The sequence below is a fragment of the Hakea prostrata genome, chromosome 9, assembly GCF_041222555.1.
Source record: "Hakea prostrata isolate BN-2017 chromosome 9, UWA_Hpros_2, whole genome shotgun sequence".
In the NCBI taxonomy this organism is placed as follows: Eukaryota; Viridiplantae; Streptophyta; class Magnoliopsida; order Proteales; family Proteaceae; genus Hakea; species Hakea prostrata.
In genome coordinates, this window is record NC_142608.1 from 25,695,733 (window position 1) to 25,712,138 (window position 16,406).

Below are 16,406 nucleotides of genomic sequence, written 5' to 3' on the forward strand. Positions count from 1 at the left end.
ATGGAAATACAGGGTTGGGCTTCATTCTTAGAGATTGCGATGGCACACTCATGTTTGCTGTATCAGAACCTGAAGCAGCCTCTTTGGCATTAATGGCAGAAGCCCTTGCTATGCGATCAGGCCTTCTATATGCTTTGGCCGAAGGCGTGGACTATGTGCACGTGGAATCAGATGCTTTATGTAATATCCAACCCTATTCTAACCCTGACCCTAACCCAGATCCACTGTTGTGTTTAGGTCCGAAGACCCGAAGTGGTGGTAGAAGAGACTTATGGACCCTTCTGATTGATAATTATGATTCGGAGACCGAGCCCATGGACATTGACGATGATACCCCTTGCTTAAATGCATTGTCAGTGTTTAAGGAAAGTCTGCGCATCGGAGAAGATTGATTTAGTTGAAATACTTAATGACCTCCCGTGCACAATCCGAAGGTATTCCCCGAAATTGGACTTCTTGATTGAATTATAGAAGAAAACCTCACTCAATTTGACCTTGTATAGCCTTTCAAAACCTTACCTGAAGTTGCTGAACTAAACCTGTTTTTCTGCTGAAAAATATTTTGGTCGATCCTCTTTGGTCGATGCCATCGACCAAGGACCATTGACCAAAGTTTCCCAGTCTGCCAAGTTAATGATTCTATGGAATATTCTCTTTTCTAATTATTATAACCTCGAGCCTTCAGCCCTATTGCAATCATTTTCACTCCTGAGAACGTGGGGAGAGCTTCCCAAAGCAACTCCTAGGTATATGTGAAGGGTACTCCACCAAAACTCATTGTTTATCATTGATTCTTGCCTCCATCTTCAACAACAAGGTATGAATCATCATTCCACTCTTTATTCTACATTTTTCTATTCTTTTCTATTCCTCTCTTGCTGTTGAGACATTGGAGATGGTGCTGCAACCTTGCAACCATCACTCCAAGTGTCCACTTATGCTTAACCCATGATCTTCTTAGCCATCTATTGATGCTATGCCCCCATCTCAAGCCTAGCATATGTATTCCTTGATTTTCCTCTCAACATCATGTCATTTTGTACAAAACTGAGTTGTATGGTATACTATGTTCATGTTTATCACTATTATATGATTCTAATCGAATTTCTATAAGTTCCTCTAGCTATTTCATGCCATTTCTATGTCAATGCAATCAATCCCAAATCATGCCATGATGCTTGTCACTTGAACTTGATAGCTTAATTTGGGGCTTTCTATTTAGACCATTGGATTATGTTATTTTCTTAATTTATAGTGTCCTCATACTGTTCTTAAGCATTCCTCCAAGTTTCAGATTGATCCGAACACCGGAAAACCAATTTCAGATGAAAACCCCCAAAATCCACTATTCTGTCCCAATGAGATTTTTGGTTGATGCCATCGACCAAAGTTGTTGCTGACAGCAACTTTAGCCAGTTTTGACCCATTTCACATCCGATCTTCCCAATTTCTTCTCTAACTTATTATTGATGTTTGTTTAGGGTCTTAACAATTCTTTTGGACCATTTCTTGGTATTCTCAATTCATCATCAACTCAGCCTAAGGTAAGGATGGTTATCTCCATAAACATATAGGTCATCAACTTATGAATTGTGTTCTTGCTTAAAGAATAGAATCTCTTGATTACTTTTAATTATCATAGGACTGTTATACATGTGTTAGGACAGTAGTATTGAAATTCTTATACTCTTGTCATGTTAAATTATTATTCTTGATTTCTTATGTCTATGATGATTCATTTATTATGAAGATGTATTGGATGCATGAAAAATGATGAACTTGAATATGTGATTGCCTACGTATAACTTGGGATTGGGGAGTGTCCTATTGACACTTCTGTCCTTGGGCGTCGGAGGGAATAGTATCGGATGTTCTCCGAAGGTGCCTATCGACACTTTCCCAGGTTATTGGATGACATATATAGGATTATCTAGTTGTGTGGCTAGGATTATCCTTGTCGTGTCAGACCCGAATCTGAAGGGCATTGAGACTGAACGACCCGTGGTAGTGTATGGTTTGATGGGCGCTCTAGGCCGGTAGCCAATCCGGTAGGGGACATAAACCATGCTACGGATACCCGAAAGGGGCCATTTATTAGTAGGGTTGCAAATAGCTAGACTTGGGCTCACGGGCGCTCAAGACCGATAACCAATCTGTGAGAGGACGTGAGAGCTTCCCGTTTACTATTTGTGGATGACCAATAGGGTTGATGAGTCCGTAATCTGGGATTATGCTGACTCTAGTGAGAAGGATACCGGAAAGGATCGCCGGGGGCGAGGAATGGACGTATCTGGATCTGACTTGATACGATTGAGTAGATGACTTGCATTGGGCTAGGCTTTACTGTGACATGCGCCAGTACTTATACCAAACGGTGATGTGAGAGAGTGGTGACTAAATCCCCAACCATGGTTTTTGAGATGACTTTACCTGACTTCCCTGGCAGACCCAAGATATCTTGTATGATTGAGGGGGAGTGACTGACAACCCAAAGAAGTACGGTGTTATGACTTAAAGCATGTCTACCATAGAGACTAGCATTCATAGAGTTAGAATCATACTTGCATCATATGTTTCATATCATATTGCATTATATTATGTTTTGTATATGTATGATTTAATTATGGAATAACTACCTTGCTGAGTTCTTCGAACTCATTCCTTTTGTACAAATGTTTTTAGATTATCCTACAGGTACTGAAGATTATGAGGCACCTCCATCAAGACGGACTTTGATCCCGCATACTACCCTCCGGGTGATATCTTCGGTGAAGATTAGAATGTTGGTGCCGAGGAGGATTACTATTCGTACCAGGGTTAGCCCCATGATAGTGAGGGAGCGGTTGCCACGGTTGGTATCTCCACCGCTGATTTAGGATTTTCACTGTAATTTTTTGGTTTCTTTCGTCGATCGCCACGGTTGGCGTACAGAGGTGGCCATGGTTGGGCCTTGGAATCTTTTCCCTTCGATAAACGACACCATAAGGGTTTAAATATTTCTCCGTTTTGAGGAGTCCTACCCCCAACTTCTCCAACACACAAAGGTTGTTTTAAATCCTCATGTTCTGGTTTGTACAAGTGGGTAAAGCACAAAGAGGGGATTAAAATCAGTAATTTATTAGTTGCTCATCTGGTGCTTTACACTTGTTGAAACGTGGTGCTTAATCCACTTTGTTGTTTATGTTTTTTTTTCTTTACTTAGACTCTTTTTAGTATCAATTATCATTCTCAATTATGAGATTTTTTCATTGTTTTAAATTGTTTGGCATCTATTATCAGTTTTATTTTTATTTAAAATAATAGAAAAGCCTCCATAGATTTTTTTTGTCTTTTATGGATTATGGTGAAAATTTCATTCTCTTCATTTATGTAAAAGTTTACTTAAAATGTTATAGTTAAGATGAAGGTTTCTTTTATAAAAAAACATACTTTTTTTTCAATTTTTTTCTTTTCATTTTTCTCAATTGCTCATTATCATTTTCGAGGCGTTTGGTTTCACAATTCTGTGGAACCAGATTCTAGGGAGTCATGATTCCAGGTAAGAAATACCGTTTGGTTCAAAAATGACTCGGAATCCACGTGAATCTGGGAGACTCAAGTGATTCTACAATTTAGTGTAAAATGATGATTCTCTGGAAACCACTTGATACGGAAGTTTCATACCTAACCGGGTAGGACCCGAACGGGTTGCCGTTAGCACTCGTCTCTTCAACCATCGGGTTATACCCGGATGGGGCTTCGCATGTTATCGGGATATAGACGACTAAGTTGACTAAGGCACAATGAACGCTCAACTAATATGGTAACCTTTCTCCCTTAAGAAAGTCAACTCCATCGACGATTACACGGGGCTAATGACAGGAAGGCGTGATCTCAGGAGATATGACAGCCCCTATCGGATAGACTTACCAAATGCATATAAGGTAAGTTAATCAATATAAGATGGGAGACACACCTTACCGGTAAGCATCCAAGATACTCTGAGTACAATCTTGTGTAGCTTTTGCACGAGACCTCACATTGTTCATTATCTGACTTTGCCATCGGAGGCGGCTGTTCGGCACAGAAGCCGGCCCGCATCTAACCTTTGTTGCAGGACTCATCGTCCCGGATACGAGAGGAGGCTCAGTCGGATCCAGAAGTATAATTGATACGCATCAGTTTGGCGCTGTCTGTGGGAACGACAAAGTTTCAAAGTCATGGTGAGACGAGTAAACGGACGTTCCCGACAAGAAACAACTGGGGATGATTGAACAATCCTAGAAGATGGGGTCGATCCCTCAACCCAAGTAGAACAGGATCCTCTATAGGACAACCTGGTTCTTGAGGACCCGAATGGCGAAGGAACGTCCAGGGGTCCCCAGGGCCATGCCACTGTGGCAAATGTAGATGAAATAAGAAAGGGCATGCTCGAGATGCAAGGAGTGTTGCGTAACTTGGTCCATCAAATTGGAGTCGAACAAGGACCAAGACGTAACACTCAGGCGGGAAGGTTGTTAAAAGCCTTCCAGACAGTAAGAAGCTCCCGACAAGCAAGGCGTATCCCGAGAGAAAGGCAAACCCGGGAACAAAAGGAAACTCATCCTGACCGGAATAAACACCAAACGACCCCCAACGGGACCAGGATCAGTGCCTTAGATCGTATTTCGGTACCATCTAAGACAGGATCCCTGCCCCAAAGGAGTCGTCGGGAGGAGATTGAGGATCAAGGAAAAAGCCACCCTCAGCCTTCACGTTCGAGGGTATCCGTGTCCCGAGTACACCCCTGAAGGGAGGAACCAGCTACACATTCCCAGAGGGAGGAGCCCGCTGAGTCTTATGAGGACGGGGCGAGGCAAAATCGACTCCGAAGGAGAGTAGTGGCGGTCGAGCGAAAACCAGAGGATCGGGACCACGACGAAGATCTTGATGTAGTAGACCGAGAGCCATTCTCGGATGAGATTATGAACATGCCTCTTCCACGGAATTTCATCATGCCTACGTTCACCCCGTTCGAGGGAAAGACGAATCCGAAGGAGCATATAAGCTACTTCAAGTCAGTAATGACTGTACTTGGTCGGGAGGACGAATTGCTCTGCAGAACGTTCCCGGCGTCACTCAAAGGACCAACCATCAAGTGGTTCAGCGGCCTCCAACCAGGATCCATCAACAACTTTCGGGAGCTTGCCCGAAAATTCATATCTTGGTTCCAAAGTGCCATCGGGAGTAAGAAGACGTCTGATAGCCTATTTGCCATACGGCAAGGAAGAAGCAAGTTCATTCGGGATTACCTGAAATGATTCGACGAAGTTGCCATTGAGATTGAAGATCTTGATGATCAAGTGACCTACAGTGCACTTTGGAGCGGCATCACTCATCAAAGACTTCTGGAAGTCTTGCTAACAGATAAGCCCAAAACATACGGGACACTGTTACGTAAGTGCCTGAAGCAAGCCAGCGCTTATGAAGTAATAAACGCTCGGGTAAAAGCCAATCGAGACAGAAGATCTGATCGGGATATAGATAAAAATTCCCCAAATGACAAAAATCAGGGGGCAAAAAGTAAGTGGAAACATGATCAAGGGAGAGTGAATTATACTCCCCTTAATGCAAAACCATCAGAGATTCTGATGAATATTCAGGACAAGAAGGCTTTGAGGTGGCCCGGTAAGTTGCGTTCACTACCGGAGGATCGGGACATGACAAAATATTGTCTTTTCCATAAAGATTACGGCCACCACATGGATAGTTTCTGAATTCTGAAATCAGAGATCGAGAAACTAATCCAGCAAGGAAAACTTGGACAATACGTGTCACATCCTCCCAGCCGGTACCCTAACTGGCATACCCAAGAGTGTGATCCACAGCCCCGAAGATCAAGTATCGAGGAAATCATCCTCCCACATATACAATAACATAATCATGAACAATAAATAATCAAGGTTTAAATATTATAAACAAAAGATTAAAGTCAAACATGAATAGTCAATATAATCAGAGTACGGAAAAATGATACCAGATATCCGTAGATATCAAAAGAAGTAAAGTGAGGCAGAAACTCACTTCACAAATGTAGCGGAACGTAGTATATAAGTCTAAAAGGAATAACAACTGAAACAAAGGAAAAAGAAAGATGTCTAAACTTAAGAGTCTTCTATCCTATAGATGACATCTTCAAAATAGTGGACTTCATCAATCCACCGGAGATGTTCCAACTCTACGTTGCCTTTAATCGTAGTACGCAACTTGATCAACTGAAGGATCATCAGAGTAATCTTGATTGTCGCCAACACCTTGCGTGTAGTACGCTTCATCGGCTTGCACTTCTTCATACTGTCCTTCATAGTAGTCAAGAACTGTAGAATAGTCTAACAAAAGATTGTACAAAAAGGAATGAGTTTCGAAGAAACTCAGTAAGGTAGTTAATCCATAACAACATAAATAACATGAAAGCAAACCATAACAAGATGCAATGCAATATGAAACAGATAATGTATGTATGCATCTAAACTCTATGTATGCTGGTCTCTATTGGTAGACATGCTTTAACTCATAGCATCATACTTCTTGGGGTAGGTCACGCGTACGGCTCCTGTTGGTAGTGGGTCCGGCATCCCTCGGGACAATCCATGGCTGGGGGTTAAGTCACCTCTCTCTCACATAACCATTTGGTATAAGTACCGGTGCATGTCAGGGTAAAACCTAGCCCAATGCAAGTCATCTACTCAGTTACATCAACTCAGGTCCAGATACCTCCATTCTTCACCTCGGGCGATCCTTTCTGGTATCCTTTCCACTAGAGTCCTAATAGTCTCGGACTACGGACTCATCAACCCTATTGGGTATCCACATATGGTAAACGGGAAGCTCTCATGTCCTCTCACGGGTTGGTTACCGGTCTTAAGCGCCCATGAGCCCAAGTCTAGCCATATGCAACCCTCTAATAAATGGCCCCCACAATGTGATTCCCGTCCTCTCACGGGTTGGTTACCGGTCTTGAGTGCCCGTGAATCCTCATTGTTGCCACGGGTCGTTCGGTCTCAATACCCTTCCAATTTGGGTCTGATATAACGGGGACATCCTAGCCAAACGCTGCTAGACATTCCTAGGTATGACAACCAATGATCCGGGAAAGCGTCGATGGGCAATCCCGGAAACATCCCATACTATTTTCGATAATGTCCAAGGACAAAAGTGTCAAAAGGACACCTCTCAATCCCAAATCATACCTAATCATACACAATCTCAGATCAGACATGACATACACAATCACCAGTTCATCATATACAAGAGAGTATACAGTCATGATCTAATCATTAAACAATATAGTAATAAGCATTCACATAAGCTTAAATAATAAAAGAAAACATAAGTAAGAACTACTGTTCTCACAGTAGAAAATCAGAAGTAAAATACAATAACAGTAGGCAAACTCATAGTTTCATAAAGTAGAAACCAGAGAGCATGCGATCTATGTAGTTAAGGAAATAACTGTCCTTACCTTCTAACTCGTAAAGGAACTTAGGGAATCAAGTAGGACCTTGACTAAACCTGAGAAAAGAGTCTTAAACAAGTGTATACAACATGTTAGGAAAGATACATAGAAGGAAAGATATCAAATCAATCAAAACAGACCAAGAAGGAGGCTGCTGTACTCATTGGTCGATTGATTGGTCTACTGACCCAGTCAACCAATGAGTCGACCAACAGAGACAGTAGCCTTCAAGAATCAGAAATTTTAGAATATGAATCCGAATTTGGTGGTTCAAAAGGGTACAAAATAAGGGAGAAACTTCAATGGAAGCATCCAAGTCTATAGAGGACATCAAACCATTAATCAAATTAAGTTTCCAGGTTACAACTCAGTAGCCAAAAAGTTAACCTAATTAGGTTAAATCATGGATCATGAAGAAAACATAGTATGATCAAGGATAATGAACTAGAGGATGATAGGTTATGATTTTAGTAAAGAAAACACATTGATTGGCTGTTAACAGGGTTAATAACATATACCCAAAAGGTTAGGGTTTCATCCTTTTTGGCTCTCATGAAAAGGTCATGATCACAGGATGAAAGGGAAGTAAATTGTTGGCCAATAATAACAAGAAACTATAGAATATCAAATCTAGATTATCATAAATATTACCCTTGAGGTTTCCCTCACATGGGAGGTTACCAGAGGGTTCCAGAAAGATCATACAAGGGTTAGGGTTTCAAGAATTTAATTGGCTAGGGTTTCACCCTTTTGGCTCACATGAACAGGTTAATATCACCTGATGAAAAGGAATGATTGTTGTCAAGAAACTAACAAGAAATCATAGAAATTCTAGTTTAGGTTAATAAAACATTACCCATGAGGTTTCCCTCACATGGGAGGTTACCAAAGGTTCTCCGAATGATCATACAAGGTTAGGGTTTCAAGGATTCAACTGGCTAGGGTTAAGATCATGATGATGATCATAGATCTTAAAGAACATGATGAGATCATGGAATAGATGGTTGCAAGAGTGCAGTATCTTCTTCCTGATCTCATTCAAGAACAGATTAAAGAAAAGAAAATCAGAGATAGAGAAAGAAAAGAGATCATAAACATACCTTTGATGCAGGAGGATGAAGATTACTTCAGTTCTTGCGAGATATCAACCAAGGATGCAAGGGAATTGATTAGAATTGGGTTCTAACTCGTTCCAGAGGCTTAGGAGGCAGGTGAGGCGGAGTATTCCCGAGAATAGACTTAAATAGAGTAGACATGACTTAATTGGTAATTTCAGAACCAATTGGTCGATTGGTCCAATCGACCAATGAGTCGACCAATCAGGACAGCAACTTCAAAACAGGGAATTGAAGGCTCAGATCAAGTCCAAAACATCAAGGGGTTTTGCACACACCTAGAGTGACATACCTAGTAGGTAGAAATGCCTTCGAACCAATACAGAGAGCACTCCAAGTCCATCAACTAATCCGATCTTCATCAGGGTGCAGTTTCCATAAATGGAACACTGACATCAACACTCATGGAATTCAATCCAGCCACCAAGTCTTCTACTGAAATGGCCCAAAGCTGACTTCTTGCCTTACTTCGGGTTGTTGGACCTACAAACAACAGAGTTTTCGGGTCAAGGTTAGGGCTGGGTTTCACAATACGTGAGGGAATCGGGAAAGTCCCGAGCTGATTCACTAGAATAAAAAAAGAGAGCTCGATCCCCAAGCCCGAGAGAAGCCGTTAAAAAGGCAGACAAGGGAAAGGAAAAAGAAGATCGGGAAGAAACACCAGTCTACGTGATCATGGGAGGCCCGACTGTGGAATCAATCCGGAAGGCGAAGCTAAAAGCCCGATTCGTGGGAGCTGTCCACTTACCCAAAAAGAGAGCAAATTCGGCATGCCCGGAACCAATAACCTTTATAGATGAGGATTTTAATGGGGTTGTAGCGCCGCATGATGATCCGATAATCATCAAGGTCAAAATAGCTAATCAGGAGGTTCACCGAGTCTTGGTTGACACAGGGTCATCCGTTGACTTGATCTCATACGAGGCTTTCAAAAGGCTGAAACTGGCTGATGATTTACTAACCCCTTCATCAACTTCATTATATGGTTTTGCAGGATCCTCAGCAATGGCCAAAGGAACGATCCATTTGGATCTCAAGATCGGGAAGTCACCCCGAGACACGTTGGTTCGAGTCAACTTTATGATTGTAAAGGATTTGTCGGCATACAATGTGATCCTGGGACGTCCGACACTCAATGCACTTGAGGCAGTCGTATCCCCTAGGCACATGAAATTGAAGTTCTCGACTGACACCGGAGTAGGAGAATGCTGCTCGGATCAATCAACCTCTCGGTAATGCTGCACCAACTACCTCAAAGAAAAACGGAGGCCTGAGAGTTCAGGAACCGCTCTGACTATTGAAGTTCGAGACGACTGGGACGAAGAAAACATGCAAAGAGCAGAACCGGTGGAAAAGATGGAGAGAATACAACTCAGCCAGTCTCTACCCCAGAGAGGGACATTCATCGGGTCGGAGCAACTGGACGACTTCAAAAAGGAGCTTACTCAGTTCCTATATGATAATGCAGACATTTTTGCATGGTCAGCATGCGACATGCCCGGGATAGACAGGCGGGTAGCAGAGCATAAACTCTGAATCCATAAGGATGCTACCCCGGTCATTCAAAGGTGGATAAACTTCGCAATAGAAAAGCATGAAGCAATTAGAATCGAAGTGGAAAAATTGGAGAAGTCGGGTTTCATAGAACCGATTGAATGTCCAACCTGACTGGCCAACGTAGTGATGGTCAAAAAGGCGAGTGAGAAGTGGAGAATGTGTACCGACTACACAGATTTGAATAAAGCTTGCCCGAAGGACTGTTACCCTCTCCCAAGGATTGACCTCCTGATTGATGCAACTGCTGGGCATGAAGTCCTTAGCTTTATGGACGCCTATTCAGGATACAACCAGATCTTGATGAGTCGGGAAGATGAGAAGCATACTTCATTCATGACTGATCGAGAGAGTTACTACTACCGAGTGATGCCCTTTGGTTTAAAAAATGCAGGGGCCACTTATCAGAGAGCTGTCAACAAAATTTTCCAACAGCAGATCAGGAAAAACATGGAAGTTTACGTTGATGACATGCTCGTGAAGAGTCTAGCTCGGGCAAGACATTTGGCAGACCTAGAAGAAACATTTGACGTACTGAGAACATACCAACTGTGCTTGAACCCTGAAAAATGTGCCTTCAGAGTTTTGTCGGGGAAGTTCCTCGGCTTCATGGTTTCCCAAAGGGGAATAGAAGCCAACCCGGAGAAGATCCAGGCACTGATCGAGATGACACCGCCTGTCACGGTGAAGGAGATCCAGTGTTTAACGGGAAGGGTAGCCGCATTGAACCGGTTCATTTCCCGAGTCGGGGAAAAGTGCAATTCTTTTTTCAAGGCGTTGAAAACTACATCCAGTTCGGGAGCGATCACTTGGACGGAGGAATGCCAGCAGGCATTTGAACAATTGAAAATATCACTCGGGACGACATCTGTCTTAGCTCGACCCGTAACCGGGGAAATTCTCACAGTTTATCTTGCTATTTCACTAATTGCAGTCAGTGCTGTACTGGTGAAAGGGGAAACGATCCAGAACCCGGTCTACTATGTGAGTCATGTACTCATAGATGCTGAAACAAGGTACTCGGATGTTGATAAGCAGGCTTTAGCGCTTCTCGTGGCATCACGAAAGCTAAGGCCTTATTTTCAAGCACACCCAATAATAGTCCCGACCAACTTCCCACTAAAGAAAATACTTCAAAGACCTGATGTAGCTGGAAGGATGGTCGGGTGGGCGGTAGAGCTTAGCGAGTAATAGATCGAGTTTAAACCGAGGACGGCCATAAAGGTCAGGTATTGGCCAATTTCATTGTGGAAAGCACCCTACCACAAAATGAGAGTCAAGCAGCTGCTACTGAGACATCAGACTTGTGGATTCTACATGTTGATGGCTCGAGTAATGCTTCAGGATCGGGAGCAGGCTTGACACTCATCAGTCCCGAGGACTTCACAATCAGCTACGCTCTAAGATTTAATTTTCCGGCTTCAAATAATTTAGCCGAGTATGAAGCTGTCTTAGCAGGATTACGAGTGGCACGAGCACTCAGGGTTTAGGAATTGGAAGTAAGGAGCGATTCCCAACTTGTTGTTAATCAAATCAAGAGAGAGTATAATGTGAAGGATGAAAGGATGGCCAAGTATTTGGCCAAGGTTGAACAGCTCCAAATTTACTTTGATCGGGTAACATTCCGACAGATACCCAGAAAGGAGAATGAAAAGGCAGATGAACTCTCCCGACTATCTTTGGCAAATTACAAGAACTTAGACTCGGCAGTTTATATTGAAGATCTAAACAGCCCGAGTACACAGGACATAGAAACTTTTGAGATTAGTAGCGAGCCCGACTGGACAACGCCTTTGGTGCAATACCTTTGGGATAGTGTCCTCCCGACTGATCCAAAAGAAGCCAAAAGAATCAGAAACTAGGCTCGGTTCACCATCATTGGGGACCAACTATACAGAAGATCATTCACTGATCCACTTTTGAGATGTGTTGGACCTTCCCGGGCCAGCTACGCTCTAGCAGAGATTCATGAGGGAATTTGCGGAGCACACATGTGGAAAGGCTTTGGCACAGAAGGTGTTGCGCTCGGGCATATTCTGGCCAACTGTACAAAAGGATGCTATTGAGTATGTTCGCAAATGCGAGCAATGCCAGAAGCACGCGAATGTTCCAAAGGTTCTAGCAGTTCCCATGATGCCCGTCTCCAACCTGACACCATTTGCAATGTGGGGAATGGACCTGGTCGGGAAATTACCGAAGGCATCAAGAAGTCGGGAATATCTTGTGGTTGCCATAGACTACTTTACGAAGTGGGTCGAGGCTGAACCTTTATCTTCCATCACAAAAAAATAGATGGAGAAATTTTTTGAAGAAAAAGTCATTTACAGGTTCGGGATACCCCAAATCCTTGTAACAGATAATGGAAAACAATTCGAGGGAGCAGGATTCAAATCTTTTTGCAAGAGATATCACATTGAGCATCGGTTCGCCTCAGTTGCTTACCCTCAGAGCAATGGACAGGTGGAAGTCACCAACAGAACACTCCTAGACGGGATTAAGAAGAGACTGGAGGATAATCGGGCATAATGGGTCGAGGAACTCCCGAGTGTTCTGTGGTCATACAGGACGACTGCTCGAACTCCAATTGGGGAAACCCCATTCTGCCTCACGTATGGAACCGAGGCCTTAGCTCTCGTGGAAGTGTTGGCTGGGTCATTACGTCACGACACCTTTGATGAAAATCAAAATGACCAGGGCCTAAGAGAGAACTTAGACCTCTTGCAAGAAACCCGAACGAAGGCACAACAAAGAAATCAGTTGTACCAAAAAAGAGTAGCTCAACACTACAACTCTCGGGTCAAAAGCCGAAGATATCGGTCAGGAGATCTGGTGTTGAGACGAACTGGGGCTTCTGATCCGAAGAATCAAGGAAAGTTAACTCCAACATGGGAAGGACCTTACCTGGTAGACAAAGAAACAAGGCCGGGAGCGTACCGACTGAAAGACTCGGTAACTGGAAAACCAATTGATCGGTCATGGAACTCCACCAATCTGAGAAAGTTCTATCAATAGCTCTGTATCTTTTTCAAAAAAGAAAGGATCTATTCGGGTCTGTCCCGGTTCATTTTGCGCCTTTTAAAGGACTAGCACTTTTTATAAAGCAAGATTCGGGTACGCCTGGTCTATTTGCACCTTTATTAAGGACTTGCATCTTTTTTCTAAAAAGATAAAATCTTTTCGGGTCCTTCCCGATTAATATTTGCACCTTTATTAAGGACTTGCATCTTTTTTCTAAAAGGTAAAATCTTTTCGGGTCCTTCTCGATTAATATTTGCACCTTTATTAAGGACTTGCATCTTTTTTCTAAAAAGATAAAACCTTTTCGGGTCCTTCCCGATTAATATTTGCACCTTTATTAAGGACTTGCATCTTTTTTCTAAAAAGATAAAATCTTTTCGGGTCTTTCCCGATTAATATTTGCACCTTTATTAAGGACTTGCATCTTTTTCCTAAAAAGATAAACCTTTTCGGATCCTTCCCGATTAATATTTGCACCTTTATTAAGGACTTGCATCTTTTTCCTAAAAAGATAAACCTTTTCAGGTCCTTCCCGATTCATTTTCACACCATTAAAGACTTGCATCTTTATCCAAGAATTTGTGTTATTCGGATACGTCCTGAATATTTTGCACCTTTCGAAGGACTTGAGCATGAACAAACATCAAAGGCAATAGTTGTCACGCCCTCCCAGCCGGTACCCTATCTGGCATACCCGAGAGTGTGATCCACAGCCCGAAGATCAGGTATCGAGTGATCAACCTTCCACATAAACAATAACATAATCATGAACAACCATAACAAGAGTGCGGAAGATAAATCATAGATCCAATAATGAAAGAATGAATCATAAACGAAACGGAATAATAGATATAATCAGAGTGTCAAACAGATAAGTAAAGTGAAGCAAAAATCCCACTTTACATCCAGCGGAAAAGTAGCTCTAAAGAATAAACTAGATAAAAGCTAATCCCAGTAGCAAGTACATTGGGTAACTAAATTATTCTCCACTTTGTAGACGACATCCTTGTAGGTGTAGATCTCATAGATAGCACAAGGACGCTTCCACTCAATGGTCGGACTAAGCATCGTACGGAGCATAACCACCCGTGGGATCTTCGGAGTAATTGTGGTAACCGCAATCACCTTCCTGGAGATATGTCTCTTCGCCTTGCGCTTCCTCATAGGGACCGTCATAGTATTCCGTACTGCGGGATAGTCTAACAACATTGTACAATAAAGGAATGAGTTTCAAAGAAACTCGGTAAAGCGATTAAAATCCATAATAACATAAATGGCGGGATTCCGGAACAATCATAAATGCAATATGATATGAGACAAACAATGAATGAATGAATCTAACTCTAAGTATCTTTGGTCTCTATTGGCGAGACATGCTTTAAGTCATAGCACCGTACTTCTTTAGGAAAGTCCACTCACATCCTCAACCATTTAAGATATCTTGGATTCTCTCACGGATCATTTCACCGGTCTTGAGCAGCCGATTGGTAATGGGTCCTTCATCCCTCGGGACAAACCTTGGCGGGGGGTTAAGTCAACACACTCTCTCACAACCATTTGGTATAAATCTTGGCGCATGTCGGGGGTAATACCTAGCCAAATGCAAGTCTTCTACTTGGTTACATCAAGTCGGATCCGGATACTTCCATTCCTCGTCCACGACGATCCTTTCCGGTATCCTTCACACTAGAGTCGGCGTATCCTATGGCACCGACCAACTCGGACTACGGACTCATCAACCCTATTGGTTATCCACATATGGTAAACGGGAAGCTCTCACGTCCTCTCACGGGTTGGTTACCGGTCTTAAGCGCCCGTGAGCCCAAGTCTAACCATATGCAACCCTACCAACAAATGGCCCCCACAATGTGATTCCTGTCCTCTCACGGGTTGGTTACCGGTCTTGAGCGCCCATGAATCCCCATTGCTACCACGGGTCGTTCGGTCTCAATACCCCTCCGATTAGGGTCGACATAACAGGACATCCTAGCCAAACACTACTAGACAATCCTATATATGTCATCCAACGGTTTAGGAAGGTGTCCAGAGGGCATCTCCGGAAACATCCCATAATATTCCCGTAGTAGTCCAAGGACAGAAGTGTCAAAAGGACACCTCTCCTTTCCAAACCATACGTAAGCATACACATGCATCAATTCATATCATCACATATATGGTAACTCCATATATGGAAAGAAATCAGTATAACAATCACTTGTATAACATTGGTAAGTAAATCATACATGAATCAATTCAATATGAATAAGTAATGCTACTGTAATCAAAGTTATGCAACAGTAGAATATCATTGTAAGAATCTAATTTAGGAAACATATTAATGATATTCAAATATAGAAACTAGATTCATGCTATCTATGTAATTAAGGAAATAACCATCCTTACCTTTTATAACTCTTAAAAGAATCCAAAGAAATCAAGTAAGATCTTGGCAAACTTGAGAAGAAGGTCCTAAACAAGTATATACAACATATTAGGAAAGATCCCTAACAGAAAATATACCAAAACATCCGAAGCAGACCAATGCTGGAGTTCTTTGTACTCATTGGTCGAGTGGATTGGTCGAGTGGTCCGGTCGACCAATCGGTCGACCAATGCGGACGATAACTTAGAAAATCAGAGTTTTGAGATATGAAATCCGAATTTGGTGGTTCAAAAGGGTACTAATCAAGGGGTAGACTACATCGGTAGTATTCTAACATATAGGGGACCTCAAAACACTAATCAAATCAAGGTATCAAGATCCAAATTAGGAAACAAAAAGTTACCATAAATAAATCAAACATGGATCTTGATGAATTTTGAAATAGAAAACAAAGACAAGAACTATAGGAGGATGGATCATTGCTTTTGGTAATGAAAACATGAAAACATGCATAGGTCTTCATGGAATAAGGCTTAGAAGCATAAATCTAAATAAGGAAATAAAACCTACCATATATGTACTATCATGCATCATGAAGAACACATAGTAAGGTAGAAGAGAACAACTAGAATTCTATGGATTATGGATCATAGAAAGAAAACACAACCATTAACCACTAACATGATCAATGAAAGAAGATCCAAAGAGATCGAGAATTCAGATTAGGAAATTAACGAGAGATTAAATCATGGTTTGATCATGAATCCTTCAAAAGCTTGCAATGATCATGGTTAAGATCATTGTTCTAGCCTTAAATCCTTAGGATGATCATGAGAACATGTTCGAGAGATGTTTGCAACGA

General features: G+C 42.2%; 1 protein-coding gene across 1 annotated transcript; it reads left to right on the forward strand.

The window, feature by feature from the left end:
- Positions 1-9,264: 9,264 nt before the first annotated feature.
- On the forward strand, positions 9,265-9,825 carry LOC149005061 (uncharacterized). The gene has a single exon (XM_089135787.1). It carries the CDS (start codon positions 9,265-9,267, stop codon positions 9,823-9,825), a length of 561 nt encoding a protein of 186 aa, XP_088991913.1.
- Positions 9,826-16,406: the final 6,581 nt, after the last annotated feature.

Coding starts and splice junctions, on each gene's coding strand:
- LOC149005061 (XM_089135787.1), top strand. CDS start 9,265: ATGGGAGGCCCGACTGTGGAATCAATCCGGAAGGCGAAGCTAAAAGCC.